General features: G+C 46.5%; 1 protein-coding gene across 1 annotated transcript in view; it reads right to left on the bottom strand.

Moving 5' to 3' along the window:
- The window catches only part of LOC140216321 (uncharacterized), an 84,209-nt gene extending 62,837 nt beyond the window's left edge, over positions 1 to 21,372 (bottom strand). The window contains exons 1-3 of the mRNA XM_072286695.1: positions 21,311 to 21,372; positions 19,511 to 19,689; positions 18,108 to 18,150 (exon numbers count right to left, since the gene is read on the bottom strand). Coding sequence (XP_072142796.1) covers positions 18,108 to 18,150; positions 19,511 to 19,689; positions 21,311 to 21,372 — 284 coding nt within the window. The remainder of the gene's footprint in view (positions 1 to 18,107; positions 18,151 to 19,510; positions 19,690 to 21,310) is intronic.
- Between the last annotated feature and the right edge of the window lie 774 nt (positions 21,373 to 22,146).

Genomic DNA, 22,146 nt, shown 5'->3' with positions numbered 1-22,146 from the left:
GAATCATTAGTGATTGACATAAGGTGGATTAGGGAGGATTAAGGTTGATTAGAGTGTATTAAAGAAGATTAAGGTGGATTAGAGTGCATTAGGAAGGATTAAGGTGCATGAATAAAGAATAAGGTGGGTGGAGGAGGATTAAGGCGGATTATGGTGGATTAAGGTGAAGGGTTGATGAAAGCGTATTAAGACTGATTAGGATGGGTTAGGGTAGATTAAGGCGGATTAGGGACCATGGAGCTGGATGAGGTTTGATAGAGGTGGATTAGGGTGCATTAAAGTAGATTGGGATTATTAAGCAGGATTAAGGTGCATGAATGAGGATTAAGGTAGATGAAGGAGGATTAAGGCGGATTATGATGGACTAGGGTTGATAAAGGAGGATTAACACGGTTAGGGTAGGCTAAGGTGCATTAGGGGTGATGTAGGTTGATTAGGTTCTATTAAGGTGGATTGGTAGTATTAAGCTGGATTAAAGTGGATGAAGGAGCATTAAGGTGGATTAGGGTGGACTTAGGTGAATTAGGGTTCATTGAGTATTAGGAGCGATTAGTCTACCATAATCCTCCTAATGCACATTAATCCACCGAATCCACATTCATCGACCTTAATGCTCCTTCATTCACTTTAATCCACCATAATCCACGAATGTCCCCCTTAAGGCACCATAATCCACCTTCATTGACCTTAATCTACTCTAACCCTCCTTAGTGCACTTTAATCCTTCTTAACCAACCCTAATTCTCCCTCATTCACTTTAATCCACCCTAATCCACTATAGTCGTCCTTAATCCACCAGAATCCACATTCATCTACCTTAGTCCACCCTAACACTCCTTAATCCACCCTAATTCTCCTTCCTTCACTTTAATTCACCCTAGCCCAACATATTCCTTCTCAATGCATCTTAATCCTCCTTAATCCCCCCTCATCCTTCTCCATGCACTTTAATCCACCCTAATCCACCATAATCGTTCTTAATGCACCTCAACGCACCTTCATCCACCCTAATCCACCTTCATCGACCTTAATCCAACCTAGTGCTCCTTTATGTACCTTAATCCACCTTGATTCACCCTAATGCACCTTCATCGACTTTAATCCACCTTAATCCTCCCTAATACACGCGAATTAATCTTAATCCAATCACTAATCAATCATTACTTTGCTAATCATTAATCATCTCTTATCGCGGCTGCGCATACTTTGGTTCGCTTCCCGCCTTCCTTCGGTCACGTGATATTTTCCGTAGCTCACAACGGGACCTTGAAACAGCTGAGGTCTAAGGCTTTCGCTTAATAAGCCACACACAAAGGGATGTGTCACAAGCAATACTAGATCAGACGCTCGAAGTAAAGCATCTGATCATGTGGCAGAAAAATTGTCTGGAGTATAGAACTCGCCTCAAAGCTCCCTTTCAATCGGTATACCCCGTTCATACTAAAACCCCTCAATTTTTTCAAAAGTACCGCCATTCTTAGATCTTTCCGCCACCCCGCTCACCCTGGCGCGTCCTCCTCCACGCTTCCTGTCGCGCCAGCCTCCTCCACTCCCCCATTGGCCAATCTGTGTCACGTGGAGCAGGCACCGCGCTTTTGTATATTTTTTCTTTCCAGCGCGCGCCGACCTCCATTGTTGGGCCTGCGCAACGAAAGTACGGCAGGCGAACTGACGGAGTGCGTTAGCGTAATAGAATGTGTAGGGCCGAGAACTCAATTGCGATGCCATGCTGCTGCGCCTTCGGTTGCCGCAACAGACACAGTGAGGGCAAAAAGCTTTTTGCTTTACCGTCCGGCGGGCGCAACGCAAAGAAAAGTGTGGATTCGCAGGATCGGGCGGGCTGACTTCGAGGAAGTGGCAAAGAACGCACGGTTTAGTGAAGTGAGGGCCGCGGCTACTCACAACCTCTTATTTTGAGCCTAGTTCACGCCTTCCGCTTCGAAAAAGGGTGTGTTCATGCTCTGCGTGATTTTTAGCTCGTCGTTTGACTTTTTTTTCGAATGTGCTCTCTTTGTTTCATGTAGTTTCGTCTTGCGGTGAAATGTACGCATCTGCAGCTGGCCTGTGACATAAAAGCGACTTTATTCAGGGTGTGTTTTGAGCTCCACCAGAAGTTAGCACATTCCCGACGCTTTTGCAAGGCTCACTAAGACTTACGATGCAGTCTTTTAGCTTCGAATGTATGCCCGCATGTATTGATTTGGTTTGTGGTGATTAACGCTTTTAACGTTCCGAAGCGACTAAGGCTAGAATGGAGGTCGTAATGGATGGCTCCGGATAACTTTATCTAGCTCGCCTGGGGATGTTTAACGTGCACTTTGATCGTAGAGTCGTACGTGGGCCGGTAAATTCCTCGTTGGCGTTTTATAATACTCGCGCGGGCGTGCTGGCGCTGCTATAGAAGTTGGCGCCTCGGCGCGATTGTATTCAATAAATTTTATTTACTAGTTGTAACAACTTGTCATTATTTCGTATTATTGGCGGCGCCTCCGGGGCACCAAAGCGGCAACGGGAACACCAAAGCTAGAACCAGGGCTGGATGGGGCTCGCCGAAGCCTGTGCATGCCAAGGGGGTATAAGATCGCGGGCAGCCAATTTTGTATGCGAACTCTCCCTGCGACGCCTGTATTATTGTAATGTCACGTGCTCAGATGCCTCCGTTAGCCATTACATGTGCCCTCCTGGAGCAGTACTTGTAAAAGAAAATATAACGCCACGATTACCAAAGCACCCCGCAATGAAAAAGACGGGGCCCTGTTGCCAGGCATTGCTGACCGCACACAGCCGGAATCTCTCACGCGCCGGCCGAGCAAAAGTATCCTGCAGGTACGTAAATGAACCTACGAAACCACGTACACATACTCTCACGCTGTCAGCACCTGAAACTTTGGTAATTACGCGCGTGTTTGAGTACGCCGCGTGCTTCCGTCGTGTTTCAGCAACACGAACTCTCAACGTCGCGCGCTTTACGCCTTAAATACGCCTTGAATAATGGTCCTTTTCTCTATTTCTTCCGCAATTCCAACACGAAATTCTAAAGGACAGTTACCGACTGACGAAGAAAGATCTCAATTGAAAAAACTGCTCCGCAGGGCTCGAACGAACCTCTCTGCGGATTTCCTCCGGTAGCGTGTTAGCCGTCGTCTGCTACGGCAGGCCCACCGCCGGCGGCGCCACCGTCGAGGCCGCGCCGAGCGGAGGAGGAGGGAAGTGAATGGCGCTACTTTGGGAGATTGAGGGGCTTTAGTTCATACGGCTTTAAGTAAAACTAACCTCCTCATAAACTTTGCCTCCAGCATTATCGATGCTGCTATTAGCATTATTATCAACCCCACTGGGGCGCGCAACCGGCCCAAAATTACACGCCTCCATAGAATCCTGCGGCCCGTCCGCGGGAGCCCAGGAGGAAAAGCGCGCCGTGCGCAGTCGGCGGGCGAGGAGAATCGAGGAGGAAAGCGCCGTGAGGAGGAGAGTGTCGCTACTTTCAAATTGTCAAGGGACTTTATGCGGAGTCTGCTTAGAGCGCCAGCAACAGGCAGCAAGGGGAAGCACGTCCGCTTGTAGCGCAATCTATTGGCGGCCAGAATAAGCAGACACGGCTGATAGGCAAGCGGCTGTGGACTGCCTCCTACACCATGGGTGGAGGCGCAACAGGCGGGGCCTGCAACACCGCATCTGCTGCTATCAAACTGCACTCGGTACACAAGCACATTAGAAGCGCGGAAGGACAACATGTGCCCACTAGTTAATAGGCACTCCCAGCGTATTTTAACGCGATAGCGTTAAGGAGCTCGTGTCGCAGAAAAGCCGGTGTCGTCGGCGTCAGCGGCGTTGACCGTCAGCAATAAATCCCAGAAGGCACTTCATAAATAAAAAACATTTTGCAAGATGGGCTGTGGGAATCGAACCAGGGTCTCCGGAATGTGAGACGGAGATGCTACCACTCAGCAACGAGTTCGTTCCTTCAAAACGGGACAAAATCGCTTCTAGTGAATGCGGTGTTGCCTTAGAAACGTGCCGTAGAAAGTTATACTGCGGTGTATATCGGTAATGGTGACCATGTAACTTACAGAAGTCGCAGTTTCATGAGTAGCGAAGTACGTTTCCGCTAATTTCTTCTGCGCTCTGCGCACACGCAGAGCCATCTTGCGGCAAACACGGAAGACCCCCTCCTCGCAATGTACGGCGCTGCCCCGACACGTGGTGCGCCACTCGCCCCATGACCGCGTCCGCCTTCATGGCGCGTCGGGGCCCGGCTATCTGTGCCGATCGCGACGTTTGGCTGGCGTAGCGCGTTGGAGTAGGCGGTGTGAACGGGGTGCGATAACGCTATCGCGTTCCACTCTTCAAGGCGAAGCTTAAGCGTCCTCCAATTTTTTAATGCGTAAGCATGCTTTGCCGAGTACTGCAGCAAGATCTGTGTGTGTAGTGACTTTTGAAGGAGAGGAAGAGAGAAGTGCAGTGCCGTAACTGTCTCTCAGAGGAGGACACCTCAACAGCACTGCACAGGGAAAGGGGAGTGGGGAGAAAAAGACCAGGAGAGAAGGAAAAGAAGGCGGAAAAAATAACAAGAAGGGTGAAGAAGCAATGCGGGGCTTACAGCCGCGCTCTCAGCTGCGTGTCACAGCAAAAGTCAAGTAGGGCAGGAAGCACTTTCTTGACAATGGAAGGGTGGGCTGCCGGAAAGAGAAGTGCTCCCTCCGAGTCACAGGGCAGTCCTACACGACGGTATGATGCAAATAGCGCAATGCGCTCAACATCGAAGGCCGGGCAGCGGAGCAGAAGGTGCTCAAGCGGCTCCTCCTCGCCGCAATCCAAGCACGCGGGGCTGCCTCTTCCGTTCAGTCTGCATTCTGGCGGCCGTGTTGTAGCAGCCGACGCGCAGCCGAAGGAGAAACGAGCGGTCCCAGCGGGAGAGACCCGCGCGGAGGAGGAGGCGAGGGGGCGTACCAGCAGCAACGCGCGGATCCGGGTGCTGCGCGCGGAGAATGCGCAGTATCGCCGTCTTGGCCACGTCGAAACGGGTGACGGAGCTGGCGAGGGGGAAGGGAGTCGCGAGAGCTTCTTACTTTGCGAGGGCGTCGGCCGCTTCGTTCCCGGGCAGGCCGATGTGCGCGGGGACCCACTGCAATGCCAAATCGCAGCCCTGATTTACGAGATGGCGCAGTTTTGATCCCACGCGCTGCACAAGCGGAAGGCCGGCATAGTCCTTCCTCAGCATGCACAGAGCCGCACGCGAGTCCGACAGTATAGCGGCAGACGAGACATCGCACTGCTGAAGAACTAGGTCAGCCGCGAGGTCAATCGCCGCGAGTTCGGCGACTGTCGACGAGGCAGGAAAACGAAGGCGGCACTGTCGAGACGCAGAAATGTCCGGTGCCGAGCACGCGGCAGCGGCGGAACCGTCACTGGACACGGATCCGTCAGTGTACACTAGGAGTCGGTCGCGTAGATGTTCGAAGATCAATGCAGCCGTCTCCTGTTGCATGGCACACAGTGCTGTTTGTCGCTTGCTCTTGACGCCCGGGACGGTGATGTTTACCTCGAGGAGCGCGGAGGCGTGCGGCGAAGGCGGCAGGGGGAGGAGTTGAGGCAAAGAGGCGATGCAAGTGCTGAACTCGGTGGCATGCTGGCCCATGCCCGAGCCCTCGAGGGTGTGGAGGCGGCACACGAGACGCTGACCCTATGGCGACCGTTGCAGACGCTCGATGTGGTGAAGCGCTTGTTTCCGCGCGCGAAGTGAGGGCGGCCAAGTTCCCGCTTCGGCGAGAGTTGCCCCCACTTGCGAGAAGCGGGGAAGCGCGTACTTTTGGCGAACTGCAGTGCGGTGCTCGAAGTCGACGGCCTTCCAGTTGGCTGCACTGGCGTTGGTGAGTGGGAGCGCATAGAGCGCTCGCGACGTTGCGATCGAGTTGTACACTCGGAGCGCAAGATGCCCTGTGCAGCCGCGGCCTCGGGCGAGCAGGGAGCGTGCGGCGCCTGCCACTTTCTTGGAGTCCCTGCAGAGTTGTGTGGTGGCCGCGTTAAACTTGGGGATGCAGTCGATGTGGAGGCCGAGGTATCGGACTTTTCTCTGCCACGGGAGGGGGCTTCTGAGCAGCGAGAGAGTTGGCACTTCGAGGCGTGCACGGCTCGCACGGGGGTGAATTAGTAGCGCCTCGGTTTTTGACGCCGAGATCTGAAGCCCTATGCTGCCGAGATATTTGTCCACGGCGTTGATCGCCAACTGAAGTGATTGACGCACTGCAGCAAGATCTGTCCGCCACGCGAAAAGTGTAATGCCTTGTATCTGCACAAAAATGTGCAATGTACGAAGTTGCCAAATTGAATCATTATAATAGTGTAAATGTAGATGATTGGTAGCTTTATAAGCGATCAGGAACAATTAAAAAATTTGGTTAGACAGAATAACCATGGAGATGCATAGCGTTCACAGCAAATGCATGGGGAAACCTGCAGTAGGGGTGGGCCAACTTGAAATTTTGGGTGTAGGCCAACATAAATTTGGGAGTGGGATAATTTAAATTTCGGGATGCGCCAACCTAAAATTTGGGGGTGAGCCAACTTGAAATTTGGAGAAATATGGAGGTGGGCCACCTGGAAATTAAATGAGGTAGTGGGCCAAGTTGAAGTTTGGGGGTGGGCCAACTTGAAATTGTGGGGGTGCGCCAACTCGAAACTTGGAGAAATTTGGAGGTGGGTCAACTTGAAATTTGACGGTGGGCCAACTTAAATTTGGAGTTAGGCTTATGCACACTTTGACAACTCCAGTAGAGTTTCTGCGTACTTTTTTGCAGTATGGAGCCCTGGCTACCCACTCCCCCATAGCATGAATAAACCTCACCAGATTTTGAGCGGTTTAGGAGAGAAGAGCACTAAATTGAAACTTTAGCTTAGGTAAATAAACGTAATTATTTTGATATTTATTATCCAGGCTTAATTTCTATAATGACGACATTTGTTTAATTATAATTAATGTTAGATAAAGTTATGATAAATACGTTTATACCTGTAATCAATAATTAAGATTACCTAATTAGGTTTAACTAATCTCAAGGTACCCTCGATACTTGACTAGGCTCCGTTTACTTAACCTTAGTAACCTTTTAGTAGTCTAATAATTTAGCATAAATTGATTTTAATTAGTCTCAGCATTTCTAATTACCCTCAATTAATCGTCGTTACACTTAACTATTTTATCCTAATCTTATTAGTCTTTATTAACCTTACTTACACTTATACTTCTCAGTACTCACTATACATAGTAAAATTCATGTCTCATTAGTCATACGTAGCCATAAGGCATTCTCATATACACCTCCGCAGGACCTCAAGTATACCTATGAATGCAGTGCATCGTGTCAGGCGTTAACGACAGAAAAACATACGGACGGACGGACGGCCGGCCGGACAAAATTCCGAGGGAAGGAGCCCTAGAATGCTTACGCATTAATATAGGTGCGTCAGGAGTACCTAATAACTACCGGGCGTATGTTAACGTACGCCCGGTAGTCGTTAGGCGGAAGAGCTAATTGGCGCTTCTACGTTTCAAGTGCTCCTGCGTATCCATTGCGGTTTGCTAGCAGCAGACGTTGCGCTGCAGGTCCCGCTCCTTGCGCAACAGTCATGCGAGGAGGGGGGGGGGGGGGGGGGCTCCCGCTAATTCTAGTGGGCACTTGCCTATCGGCCATGCCTGGTTATTCTGGCCGCCAATAAATGACGCCACAAGCGGACGTTCTTCTGCCTTCTGCCACTTGCTGGCGCTCTAAGCAGCCTCTGCATAAAACCCCTTGATAATTTGAAAGTAGCGACACTCTCCTCCTCACGGCGCTTTCCTCCTCGATTCTCCTCGCCCGCCCTGCGCACGACACGCTTTTTCTCCTGGGCTGCCGCGGACGGGCCGCAGAGTTCTATGGAGGCGTGTTGTTTTGGGTCAGTTGCGCGCCCCAGTGGGGTTGGAAAATCTTGAGAAATGCTAGTAACAGCATCGATAATGCTGGAGGCAACATTTATGAGGTCGTTTTTTTCTTAAGGCCTTATGAACGGGGTATACCGATGTAAAGGGAGCTTTGAGGCGAGTTTATACTCCAGACAATTTTTCTGCCGCATGATGACATGCTTTACTTTGTGCGTCTGATCTAGTATTGCTTGTGATACATCCCTTTGTATGTGGCTTATTAAGTGAAAGCCTTAGACCTCTGTTTCAAGGCCGCGTTGTCGGCTACAGAAAATATCATGTGACCGAAGGAAGGCGGGAAGCGAACCACAGCATGTGCACCCGTGTATAAGAGATGATTAATGATTAGCAAAGTAATGATTGATTAGTTATTGGATTAAGATGAATTCGGGTGTATTAAGGAGGAATAAAGTGTATTATGGTGGATTAAAGTCGATGAAGGTGGATTAGGGTGAATGAAGGTGTTTAAGGTGCATTAGGAAGGATTAAGGTGGATGAAAGAAGGTTAAGGTGGATTAAGGTGCATAAAGGAGGACTAGGTTCGATTAAGGTCGATGAAGGTGGATTAGTGTGGATGAAGGTCGGTTGAGGTGCATTAAGCATAATTATAGTGTATTAGGGTGAATTAAAGTGAATTAAGAAGGATAAGGGCGGATTAAGAAAGATTAAGGTGCATTAAGGAGGATTATGGTGGACTAGGGTGGTATAAAGTTAATGAAGGCGGATTATGGTGGACTAAGGTAGATGAAGGTGGATTCGGGCGGATTAAGGTCCATTAAGGACGATTATAGTGGAATAGGGTGGACTAGACTAGTGGAATAGGGTAGGGAGGGAGAAGTGACTGAGGAAGCATTAGGGTCGATTAAGGAGAATTTTAAGGAGGGTTAGGGTAGACTAAGGTCGATGAAGGTAGATTAGGGGGCATTATGGAGGGCTTTCGTGGGTTATGGTGGGTTAAATTGAATGAAGGATTAGGGTGGATTCAGGTCGATGAAGGTAGATTAGGGTGGATGAAGGTGGGTTGAGGTGCATTAAGGACGATTATAGTAGATTAGGGTGGATTAAAGTGAATGAAGACGGATAAAGGTCGATTAGGAAGGATTAAGGTGCATTAAGGAGGATTATGGTGGACTAGGGTGCATTAAAGAGAATGAAGGTCTTAATCCTCCTTTATCAACATTAATTCACTATACTCCACCCTAATCGATCTTAAATCTCCTTCATCCACCTTAGTACTCCCTAATACCTGTTCATGCACACTAATCCACCGTAATCCACCCTAGTCGGTCTTAATACCGTATCACCAACCCTTTACTTTAATCCACCATATTCAGTGTTAATCGACCTACACCGCCTGAATCCCTGGTAATCACCTTAATCAACCCAATTCCGCTTAATCCATGCTAATCGATCTTAATACTCAATGAACCCTAATTCACCTTAGTCCACCCTAATCCTCCTTCATCCACCTTAATCCAGCTTAATACCCCCAATCCACCTTAATCCACCGTAATTCACCTACATCGCCCCTAATGCACCTTAGGCTACCTTATACGGTCCTAATCCTCCGTTATCAACCCTAATCCACCACACTCCGCCTTAATCCTCCTTCATCCATCTTAATCCTTATTCATGCTCCTTAATCCAACTTAATCCTGCTTAATAGTCCAAATCTACCTTAATACACCCTAATCCACCTCTATCAAACCTAATCCAGCTCCATGGTCCCTAATCCACCTTAATCTACACTAATCCATCTTAATCGGTCTTAATACTCCTTTATCAACCCTACTTCCCGTTAATCCACCTTAATCGACCTTAGTATTCCTTCATCCACCTTAATCCTGCCTAATCCTTGCTCATGCGCCCTAATCGGTCTTAATTATTTTTGAAGGCTGCGCGCGCTAGCACTACAACTGTCAAATGCAAAAAAAAGTTTAAATTCCCACGTAATCCCTGGATAACTAAAGGTTTGTTAACGAGCATGCGTAAAAAAGATAATCTTTACAGGAAGACTAAAAAACAGCCGTTCAATGTGAATCTAGCGCATCGCTATAAAAAATACAATACCATGTTGAACAACCTACTCAAAAAATCAAAACGGCTTTATTACGAGAAAGAATTCTGCAAAGCTAAAAATAATCCTAAGAAACAATGGCAACTTTTCAACGACTTTTTGAATGTTCCCCAGGCTAGTAGAACCATTGATAAAATAACTTATAAACATGACACTTGCACTGCATCGTCTTGCATAGCTAACTCGTTCAGTGATTACTTCCATGAAGTGTACAGTAATTGCCCGATAGCCTCTTCCTATCCATGTAACCGTTGCAATCGCACATTCTTTCTTTTTCCCGTCACAGCCGATGAGGTCTGTTCTGCTATATTAAATCTAAAAAACACTTGCCCAGGTCTAGATAATGTCTCTGCCTATCAATTAAAACTTGTTGCCCCTTGCATTGCGGAAACACTAAGCAGCATAATTAATCTAATTTTTAAATGTGGTACCTTTCCAAGTTCGCTTAAGAAGGCAAAAGTAATTCCTGTCTTTAAAAAAGGTGATAAATCTCTTGTGTCTAATTATCGCCCAATCTCCATTTTGTCCTCAATTAGTAAGCTTATCGAGAAATTATTTCTGAAACGTGTAAACAGTTACCTAACAAAGTTTAAGTTGTTGAAATCTTGTCAATTCGGTTTCCGTCCTGGCAGTTCGACGAGCTTAGCTCTTATTGCCTTAACCGATTACATAAGGTGTTCTATTGACAGTGGTAAATTTGTTGGCTCAGTATTTTTAGATTTTACTAAAGCTTTTGACACTGTGAATCATACCATTTTATTTGCCAAACTAGAATCTTTAGGTATAACAGGTCCAGCTTTAACTTTTCTTAAAGATTACTTACATGACCGTGAGCAAACAGTCTGTGTAAGGGGCGCTTATTCCGAGTCGAAAGTTGTTAATCAAGGGGTACCACAGGGCTCAATACTGGGACCCTTGTTATTTTGCATTTATATTAACGATTTACCCGATGTTCTTGACCTTTCTAATGCCATTCTATATGCTGATGATACCACTATTTCCATGTCTGATAACTCATTAGCAACCTTACTCCTTAAGCTGAACAATGAACTAGCAAAAGTTGTTGAATGGTGTCGTTTAAATCATTTAATTTTAAACCCTCTCAAAACTCAGTTCATGTTATTTAAAACAAAGCAGAAGATCGTGCCGTTTTTCCCCCGAGTAACTCTCGACAGTCACCTTATTTCTGCAGCGGACTGTGTTTTGTTCCTTGGCATAAAATTAGATCCTCACTTGAAATTTACTAATCATATTGCGTTTATTAAACAGAAAACAGCTTTCGGCATAAGAGCTCTCATAAAATCACGTGCATTCTTTTCAGAACACGCATTATTATCTTTATACTTTGCGTTCATTCACAGTCATATCATCTATGGTATTGCTTCCTGGGGAAATACGTATAACTGCCACCTCTCGTCTATTCAACACATACAGAACCAGGCTATTCGCATTATCACCAACAGTTCCTTTAACTCAACTGCTCTCCCGCTACTCCAGGCAAACTTTATACTACCTGTATCTGGCTTGTTTAAGTATCATCTAAGCGTTTTCTTTTTTAAGCTACTTAACAAACAGCTTCCTTACGAATTTGTGGCCTACAAATTACTCACTAATACCAACCACACTAGGTTTGCGCATAATTACAACTTCTTATTACCTAAATGTAACACTAACTATGGGAAAATGGCATCCTCGTTTTCAGCTTTAAAAATATGGAATGACCTACCCCATTCACTTAAACTAACGTCATCTTTGAATATATTCAAACATGAGTTAAGATGCTTTATTTCTTATTGTAAATAGTTTCATGTCCTATAATATGTTCTCTGTATAATTATGCTTTTTGATATATGTACTTTTTCGTTTGTTGTCTCTTACTAATGTATTGCATTACGCGCATTCATTTGTTTTCCTTGTACTCTTTTATATTTGCTGCGTTAACCTACGTTTTGTATACATCTTTCTTTTTTTCTTTTTAGAACCGAGGGTCCCGTTGCAGTCATTGACTTTGGGACCCTCGTCTGCATACTATTTGTTGTTTACTTATTGTTTTGGAATGACGAATAAAACTGAAACTGAACTGAACTGAATACCCTTTCATCAACCCTTCACCTTGATCTACCATAATCCGCCTCAATCATCCTCATCCGACCTTAAACTTTATTCATGCATCTTAATCCTTCTTAAAGCACTGTAATCCACCTTAATCTTCTTTATTATACTCTAATCAACTTTAATCCTCCGTAATCCACCTTTTTCAATCACTAATGATTCATTAATTAACTTGGGTAACCACTCTCTTATACAGGTGTGGACATGTTTTAGGTCACCTCTTGCCTTCCTTGGGCCACGTGATACTTCCAGTTTACAACGCGTCCTTAAAACAGAGATCTACAGGCTTTCGCCTTAAAACTAAAAAAAAAAAAACGCAATGTGGACTAGCCAATGCTCATCACCTGGAATACCACGGGTATACTTGCCACTAATTTTTTCAGGGTGCAAAGTAGAATCTATAATGCTGCACTTCCGACTGAATAACAACAGTTGGCACCGAGCGAGGTGATGCAGCCGCCCCAGAATATTAAGCATACTGAGGACAACTGCGTTTTTATGCAAGGTACAAATTGCCGCAACAAAAACGCTGGTGAGCAGGCCGGAAGAAGTACTAGATGCATTACGAGATGCTTTGCTACGAGCAATAAGAAAGACGCCTCACCTAGCAAACAACGCAGTTCTTTGTCGGAACAAAGTTCATTCGGCCAGTGCTATGCAGCCACTGCTTCCTGAGCAAGCCGTCACGCTTTCCTTGTGGTGTCATAAAAACCGCATAACCATCTTTAGGCTTCTTGCTGCAGTTATATGCGGAACAGCACGGCATAGCGCTAGCACATAGGACGTCATACTCTGGAATTTTGCAAGACGCGTAGCGCCACCTGCCGGTGCGAAGAGGCAGTAATTGAGTAGTGCGAAGCCCGACTCCCTTGCTAAATTGCCTATGCAGCTAGCGACTGCGAAACAACGATTTAACTAGATTTTGGTCCATATGGTGAGCGTTTTGCGCATTTAACACCCAGACAGAGAGCTATGAATTTCTACGCTAGTCGGACGCGCCTCCGAACTGCCATAAAGCGCTTGCTGGCTCATTCGTCAGACTGATGGCAGTAACGGCGGCAACCGCGATAGCTCCGCGCGCTACAAAGAAACGCCGCAATCGACGCTACTGTTGTGTTGTGAATTGCCATGAACGTGAAGGACGGAATAACAACGTTCAGTTTTACCGATTTCCATCGCGATCGTAGGAAGGGGAAAGGTGAGAGCGCTGGATACGGGCCCCGTTCAACCTGTTGGGTAATCGGATTACTTGCATTCTCCACAACACAGCGGCTCGCATGAGAAAGTGCGACAATTTTGTTCTTCTGTAATTGTGTTGCGTAGCCCTGACGGAGGACCGTGGTCACTAAGCGAAAACGCTAGAATCTGCAGCCGCCACTTCGTTGGTAACAGAAAAATCAACGTTGCGAACCATCTTGCTTATGTGCCATCGATATCTCCGCCTTTTAACAGACGTCCGTCTCCGCTTGACTCAACAAGTGGAACGGAGAGATCTGGCAGGTAAGCTTAACCAAACATTTTGGTTAGTTTATGAATTCAAAATCCTGTTCTAGAGCATCGTTGCATCGCGAGCTATTTTCTACTTTCGGTATTTTGTATGTCCTGCGGCGATACAACAAACACGCTTCGCATTTGTGCTGAGCCTGCTCGACTGCGTTTTTCAAATGTGAGCAATAACGTTGCGGTAGGAGCACTGGATGAGTAAATGCAAAATAACGCACATGTGTAAAGAAAAAAATGTCGCATTTATTTACATTTATTTGTGCGCGCTTGTTGCTCGAAGCGTCTGCAAAAAGCTCAAATTAAGGTACTGAGCGATGTTGTAGCTACTGCGAGAAAGAAAGATGCAGCGCGTAGGCACTGTAGGAAGCTTACTTTCGTTATAATCGCACGCTATTTGCTGCCTTGGAAAACGTTTTTTGTTTGCTTCCCTGGAAAAGGCTATGAAATGATTTACTCTGTAAATAATTGCGAGACAAGACATTACGATAAAATAGATATAAATATAGGAGATACTTAATAAGTCTTGTGTTCAGGACATATTCAATATGAAACAATTTGAAATGCTTAGATCTTTATGCTGATATGCCTACAGACAAACTTGATGCTCTCAGTACTTGCGAGTTGCAGCACGCCGAAATAACACTTCACACTTCATTTTATATTGTACACGTACTTCGCCCTGCCAAGCTTCCTTTGGGCAGATGAAGCTTTCCAGGTCCTTGATTTTTAGGAAACCGTGCCTCAACACAAACGAAAGAGAAGGGTCCATTGTGGTTTATGCACCTTCGCTCCTTGCACTACTCAGTTCGCGCCAAGGCTCCGATGGGGGCGCTGGTGACGGGTTTTTCCGCAGCGCCGCCTGGGCAGAGTCTGAGGTCTATACGGCAGGAAACACAGCGTACAACGTTCGCTACGCCGAGCTAAAGCGCCGAGCCAGCCGTGCTCAGGAGAAAAATGGCGCGGACGAAAAAGAAAAACACAAGCAAAACTGAAGATCCGCGCGTTTCCGAGAGCAACGGCAGGGAGACCAATCGTCGTGCAGAAAAACGGGGGCAAGACTGGTTTGGCGCCGGGGGGGGGGGGGGGGGGGGGGACGCGCAAGGGGCGAGGAGCAGGCGAGGAGGTCGCGCGGCGGCGGCAGAGTTCAAAGAGTGTGGTTACTTTCAAATTATCAAGGGATTTTACCTCTGCATTTACCTCTGCAGAGCCTCTGATGTGGCACGAGACAGTTTAGAATAGTGTTTGTCGCCTTACGTACGTTAAACGCAATCACCTTTGCGGGACGTTACAGTGCGCGTCTTTAGTTTACCGCACGGGAACGCAAACGTAAGACGTTATAAAACAGGGCGCGTCTGGTGTCTCGTGCCTAACGTATCCAAGCCAAGACAATCCATTAGCGATCATACAGTTGTTGCTATGCCGACGCGTCTCCTTAGGCGTACGGGCGCTGGAATCGCCGAATTCGATCTTATAAATTGGACGCGCTATGCGCTCATAACTAACTGTTCAGTTGAGTTTAGAGAAAGCGAAAGGTCACTTCAATAGTTACTGGCGAGAAGCGCGAGTCAGAACGCAGCCATCACGAGAATTCACGCTGAAGCGAGAGCAATGGGTGTCGCCATGTTCGACAACGCTAAAAAAGAAAAAAAATTAAATTGTGCGGTTCTACGTGCCAAAACCACTATCTGATTATGAGGCACGCCGTAGTGGAGGACTCCGGAAGTTTCGACCACCTGGGGTTCTTTAACGTGCACCTAAATCTAAGTACACGGGTGTTTTCGCATTTCGCCCCCATCGAAATGCGGCCGCCGTGGCCGGGAATTCGACAACGTACTTTCTTAACGTACGTAAAAACGTACTTTCTTAAATTTCTTAACGTACGTAAACAGTCGAACGTCAGACCCACCGAACAACGCACGTTATCATAGCGCGCGTAAACCGCAGAAGCCCAATAACGCTCAGAGCATGCCCAGTGATGACAACGCTATTTCTCTACGTATGTAATGCGTTTACGTTTGGTTAGAAAAGCTAAACTAAAACAGTCTATTTAGGAAAAAATAAACGTCACGATAATTCGGTTGTGACCGTGCGAATTTTACGAATCCGTGCGCTTATACGTCTCATAACACTAGTATTCTTGAGAGAGCGTAGGTTAGGACGTGTTGGTATTCCATAACTGAGTTTTTTTAGCGCACGAAAAGGGACGAAAGACAGTGGCAAGACGCGGACACAGCGCTGTGTCCGCGTCTTGCCACTGTCTTTCGTCCCTTTTCGTGCGCTAGAAAACCTTTGTTATGCACTAGTATTCTTGACTAGGTGGGTAAGAATATTGAATACGAATCGAATGTTCTCGATTAGAGAATTCACTATTCGAAGTTGTCGAATATTCATTTGTGCATACGATCGAGTTCCTGGTCAGTTATGCACAATAGTTGCCATACTTTGGGGAGTAAGCATGTCTCGTCTGACTAGGCAGCCAGTGATATCGCTGTTTCGATCTAGACAAGTATTTAAGCTTATTAGTTGACCAATCTCATCATGTTTGAATACCATCCAAATGATGCACAACGCTGTAGTATAGTCATTTGCTCTTTCAATGAGCACTATACACTCTACTACATATGCATTTGGGACGTCCTGTTCATTTTGCTTTATTGCTTTCAATGCCATCGTGCACCATATGTAATCGTACTGTATCACGATATACAGGTAAAAAAAAAGCCTTTTACTGCCGAAAAGGCCCCGTGAAATTCTTCCTTTCACTTTCTTTCTTTTTTAGGAAATCGCAAATACGTGATATTCTATTCGATACTGACCAGTCGTGTTTCTCTAGTACTCATATTTGCGATTCGACTCGAAACCTTTAGTATTAGAGTGCCCCTATAAACTTCTATTGTTCTTCCTGTATTCAGCGGGGGTGAAAATAAAACGCCGGAAAGAGGACGCATCGAGGTTCCGCACCGCCCGCCCCATTCTCCTGCGACGACACTAAGACGAGCGTCTTCATCTGTTTACGGCTTCTGTGGCTATGCAACTTCATTGATAGCTGTGTGAGAAACATCGAGCTCTGTCTCTCGTGTGCCGCCTCCTGACAAACCCTGCGCCATGCGGACAAGTCGATGGCACTCTGCAGTATTTCGCCCAAGGGCAGGACAATGTTTACTGTACTGAACCGTTTTACATGGTTGTCTATCTGAACCAGAACGAACTCGTAGCGCGCTGAACCCAAATAGAGCCATATGTTTTTCCGGTTCTGCACCATGATAGTTAACGAGATTATGATGCAGGCAGATATAAACAATATATTCTTGACCGGTGCTAAACGTGGCAAGTGTCTCTTAACGCGACAAAATGTAAGGCATTACGCAATTCGCAGGATTTCGCGTCTCTTATGACGCTTGCGCTACTAAAGACGAGTCACTGCTGTCAGCGATTTTTTACTTCTAGGCATTTTTTCATCAGATTTGACACAAAACTTGCACGTACATGTGTCACACTATTAACTGGAAAGACACTCTGGGAAGACTGTCAAGCAAACTTACTTTTTACAATTAACTCACCTGCCTTCTCCATACCTCAGAATCCTTCATCGAAAGGATTCCCTGGATAAAATCATTAAGCGACGCAAGGGTGCAGAGCTTAATTCAAGTTATATTCCTTAATTAAGATCGTACATCCAGTACAACACAAGTCAACGAGCGTTGACTGCCACTTTCACAATCCGACAGAAAATACACACGTGCAATGATTTACGCGCAATGGGTACAGAACACACTACGCTGAACAATCTCATCGAGCCTCGTTGCAAGCTAACCTGACAGCTTCGTTCACACGCCAGGTGCGCACCCGGTACGGACATCACGAGCGAAGCAAGCGGCTGGTCACCAAGGCGGTGTAAGGGCAAGCCGGAGGCCGGCACTCGAAACTTACAATTCCGGTATATTATCTTGCGTAGCACACTTCTCAACGAGGCACACTTGACTGTGGCACACTTCCTTCTCACTGAAGCACATTTCTGACTGTGCCTCGTATTCAACGAGGCACAGTCAGAAAATTACTACAAGGAGCAATCTGTCGTTTTGCTAATCAGACTGCTCACGTTTTATGGGTGTCCATGCACGCCTCAGCAATACGCAGACGTTGTTGGAGAACAAATCTTGTGAATGAGACGGCTCAAGCCATAAATGCACCGCTGCTTTCAGCCCATCATCAGTGCGATGCCGCCGCGAAAGTTGCGTCCGAACAAACAAAACTCGCTTGGTTTTGCTATTATGGAGCATTGTAGCATAACGCAGACTCAACTTCTGGGCATCAAAAGATGGGAAGCAGCGCGGCTAGCATGTGAGAAGATGGGAAAGACGAGAGCAAGTAGCTGACATCCGTGTGGCATGTCGGCGAAAATGCACTGAAAGTCTGCGCTGGCGTCCGCCTCACCGAGACATGACTTGCGTTACTCACTTCATTTGTCGCCGCTTCCTTGACAAATCATCGTTCAGAGACACTGAAAGAGAAATAAACAAGGTCGAGCAAAGCCCAACATGCACACGCGTGCAAAAGCGCATATGAAGCATGCAATGTCTTCGTGATAAAGCCTACTCGAAGTTTACGAATGTAGTGGACTGCTCACACAAGGGAAGGCTAATGTGCATGTATCGACATGGGGGCTTAAGTTGCGAGTAAAGCTAGTTTTCTCGCGGAATCTCTTCTGTGTACTTTTCCTCCCTGGTTTTCATAATACTGGCGTGGCACTTTCTGCCCCGTGTCTGCTAGCCTCGTGCTAACATTACCAGTATGCCGCAAACGTTACGGCACGTCCCATGTCACTGGTCGCAATGATCACACCAACTTAAACGGTACGCCTGACTGTAGACAGAGTATGGTTCACCAGGAAGACGCTTTTTTTTTTTTTTTCAGACGACGACAATCATCGCGCGAAGCCCCACTCGAAGTCCCCGCTCCTTCGTCTCGGTCACTCGAGACTGTGCGAGAATACTAGCGTATGGGAGCTCAGGCCTCCCCGTCATACTGGACCAACCAAGACTGCGCGAGAAAATACTCGGCACTCAATTTGCCCAAGAGAAAGCGTTCGCCACCCCATTGGTGATTACTCCAATGCTGCCTTCTACCTTAACAGCTGTTTTGTGCTATGCCTTAGTGTTGCATTTATTTAGAACATGCAGGACACCATCCTCTGCCGACTGTCGGAAATAAATGACTGCTTGCGCAGCATGACGAGCTTTCACTCTCACAGAATATTTTTCTTTGCGAGCGCTCTTGAGGACTTTTACCTTTCATGAATCCACATTCAGATTTCTGCAGGACTTATTTGCTGTGATTTATTTTCGTATGCAAGGTCTTCTCATCAGCCGTCTCAGTACCAGAGAGACCATTTATGGATTTCGTTTAAGATCAATCCTGGCAAGAGTGGGTGGAAATAGCAGTCGCGGCTTCTCGCGGTTCGGAACCGCCGTGCAGCCAGCGTCGAAATGTGAAAACCAACTCGGCAAGCCGACTGACTCTGCCCGTTTTTGAAGACAATGCCTTCCCGGTGGCGAGTTACCCTCACTCTTGCGTATCGGGTATGCGTTTTTCTAGCCTCTTTCTTAGGCCTATACCAAAAATAGTGCAGTCTGCGGATGCGGGCCGATGCAGAAGATAGGGTAGTGAAAAAATTTAGGCCGAACGACGCTCTTTTTACTCCCTTCACGCGAGGGCACGCGACGCGATAGAGTTCCGGGGGTAGTGACTCCGGCCCGATCTCAAACCCAACTCGCTCACAGGGCCTTCAATCGGCGTCAACGAGAGGTTAAACCGCCTTCCTACTTTTGTCACGTAATGTAATGACCGGGATGCGTGTGTACCGTAGGCGGACGAGGGCCGAATGCTGCCGCGTGATTCCTCGCGCGACTGCTTGCGCAACGAAATGCTCTTGTTGCGGCTCGCCCCCCCCTTGTTGTCGGGCGACGGCCCCTGGGAGACGCTCTGCGTTGACATGCTCGTGTCCGACAGGATCCGCGGCTTCGTCACAACGTCTCCGGGCCTGCGTCAGGATACACATCTCCTACGTTTGGCACACATTTGTTGCTGCTAGAACCTGTCGTCGACATTAGGGCGTCCGAGCTAAAGTTAGCCAAGCTATTAAAGGAAGAAAAAAATAAACAGGGTGGAAGATACGATTATAAGACCAGCAGAGTTCTGTCGTATCATGTCTGACGACCGAATACCGTATGTCTTATAACAGTAACTTTTACCCTGATCTTTATTTTTTATTTTTTAACAGCTTGGATAACCTTAGCTGGAACACCCGGCCAGTATACAGTACTTGTAAGCGCTATAGCTCACACCGACAGTAAATTGGAGCAATTCTTGCACGCGCGTATATCCTACATTTCGGCCACCAACCGAACATTTCCATTTCGAATTTTGAGAAGTCGAAGTTCGGTTTCCATTTGATAACGGTCTCAGAGGCGATGTTACGATAATTACTCGAGCGCGCATGCCTACCATACATGCGATGACCGCTTGCAGTGCACGCTGTTGATGTCAGCGTCACCTGACTATTCAGCAGTTACTGCGCCAAGTGAAAATTCGAAAGTTCGCCGACAAGCAGACATAAAGAAACCGTCTTCACCAAAACCGTATCTTTTACTTCACAGATGTCAAGTACCCAGGTAGAGCCTAACATGGCGTATGTCGTTTTAAGTGTCGCTTGTGAACAGCCAAATCTACTTAACATAAGTAAATGTGAATATACAAGTAATATCTTAATTTACACATTAAGTTGATTATATACATATTAACTCCACAACATGGTGAAATATACATAAACTATACTTCCTCCATATCCAATTACGATAAGCGCTTTACATATTACGAATGATTTAAGAATGGGCTTGATGGTAGGACGTGCTCTAATGTTTTGATTAATGGTGCAAGGACACCAGAGGAAACAAAAGAGAGAACAGCGCTCTGCTCTCTCTTCTGTCCCCTCTGCTGTCCTTCCCCTGTTAATCAAAATTTCAACGCTTTACATAGCGCCTGTCTTAAGTACATTAAAAATAATTTAAAATCTCTGCTCCAGCCATTTTGGCGAGTTCCAATGCAGGTTAACCCTACGCTCCAGTAAGTTTTCTAGGAATCTTTCATGGCCATTTGGGTACCTATGCTCCACCTTGGCCAGTCTACATGTTCTTCCCCAGGTAAGCACGGCGCTGCGGTATGCAGACACCGTCCGTCGCTTCTCCTCCACATGCTTCAACTGTTCTTTGCACTAAAGCCTGCTTTTTGCCTCGCGACCTCCCTATTTTCGGGTTGCTTTATTCGTCGTTTTGACTGCCCAGAGCCGACTGCATAATTTAAGGGATTCCAGACCTATTTGCAGACGCCAGGACCGCATTTTGTGCCCCACCACATTTCGTGAATCGCTTCCTACCTATTAAAATTTCGCAAAATTATTCTGCAATTCATAACGGCAGATTTTCGTTTTGCTTCTTTTCTCTACTCTTGTGTGTCGTCATTCCCAACAATTATCCGAGCGCTACACCTTGACCATACGCGTAATTCAAAGCATGGCACCGTATAGTATAGCCGTGCTGAGTTATACCGGATGCTTTTACATTAAACATTTGTTAATTAATGCCAAATCGCAATATATGGCTCACGAGGTGGCAAATCCGGCGTAGTTGTCGGCGTTGTCGTAATAACAGATGGTCCAAAAGGTCATCGAATCCTTGACCTTTGGTGGGAGTCGAATCCTCAACCTTTGGTTGAAGTCGAACCCACGACCTTGCGTTATGGCATAATACCTAAGGATCGCGCGGTGGCCCCGAAGCTTTCGCATTCATCCACGTTGGAATAACTAAGTGCCCCTCGATTTTTTAGAGGCGAAAGCCTTCGATCCCTATGTTTCAAGGTCGCGTTGTGAGGTGCAGAAAATATCACGTGACCCAAGAAAGGCCGGAAGTGAACCAAACCATGTCCAGCCGTGTATAAGAGATCATTATTGATTACCAAAGTTAATTAATGATTGATCAGCGATTGGATTAAAGTGGATTAAGATGGCTTAAGATCGAATAAGGTGGATTATGGCGGGTTAAGATGGATCAGGGTGGATTAAAGTGACTGTGTATTAAAGAGAATTAAGGTAGATTAAGGTGGATTATCCGTGAATATATACATATGAAAAGTAGACCAAAAAAGTTGCGTTAATAACTTGACAAAACCTTGTTTCTGTACATGGTGACAAGGGCACAAGCAGCATGTGATGAAAAAAAATTGTGACGAAAAGAGATCAAACACTAACATAGTAACCAACCATTCGTAGGACAGATGCGCTTCATGTAGGTACACATAGGAAAAGGTATTGCTAATAAACACTACATGCCGAATACATAGATCAGGAAGTTATGCACAAAACCAAGAAACTGCTTCGCCCGAGCAATAAAGTAGTTCAAAAACGCTTTCACCATTAAAAAAAAAGCTCACCGACGATTACGAA

Source organism: Dermacentor andersoni, chromosome 3 (assembly GCF_023375885.2).
Source record: "Dermacentor andersoni chromosome 3, qqDerAnde1_hic_scaffold, whole genome shotgun sequence".
Lineage (NCBI taxonomy): Eukaryota > Metazoa > Arthropoda > Arachnida > Ixodida > Ixodidae > Dermacentor > Dermacentor andersoni.
The sequence above is the reverse complement of the archived record's forward strand: the minus strand, read 5'-3'. Positions and strand labels throughout refer to the sequence as shown.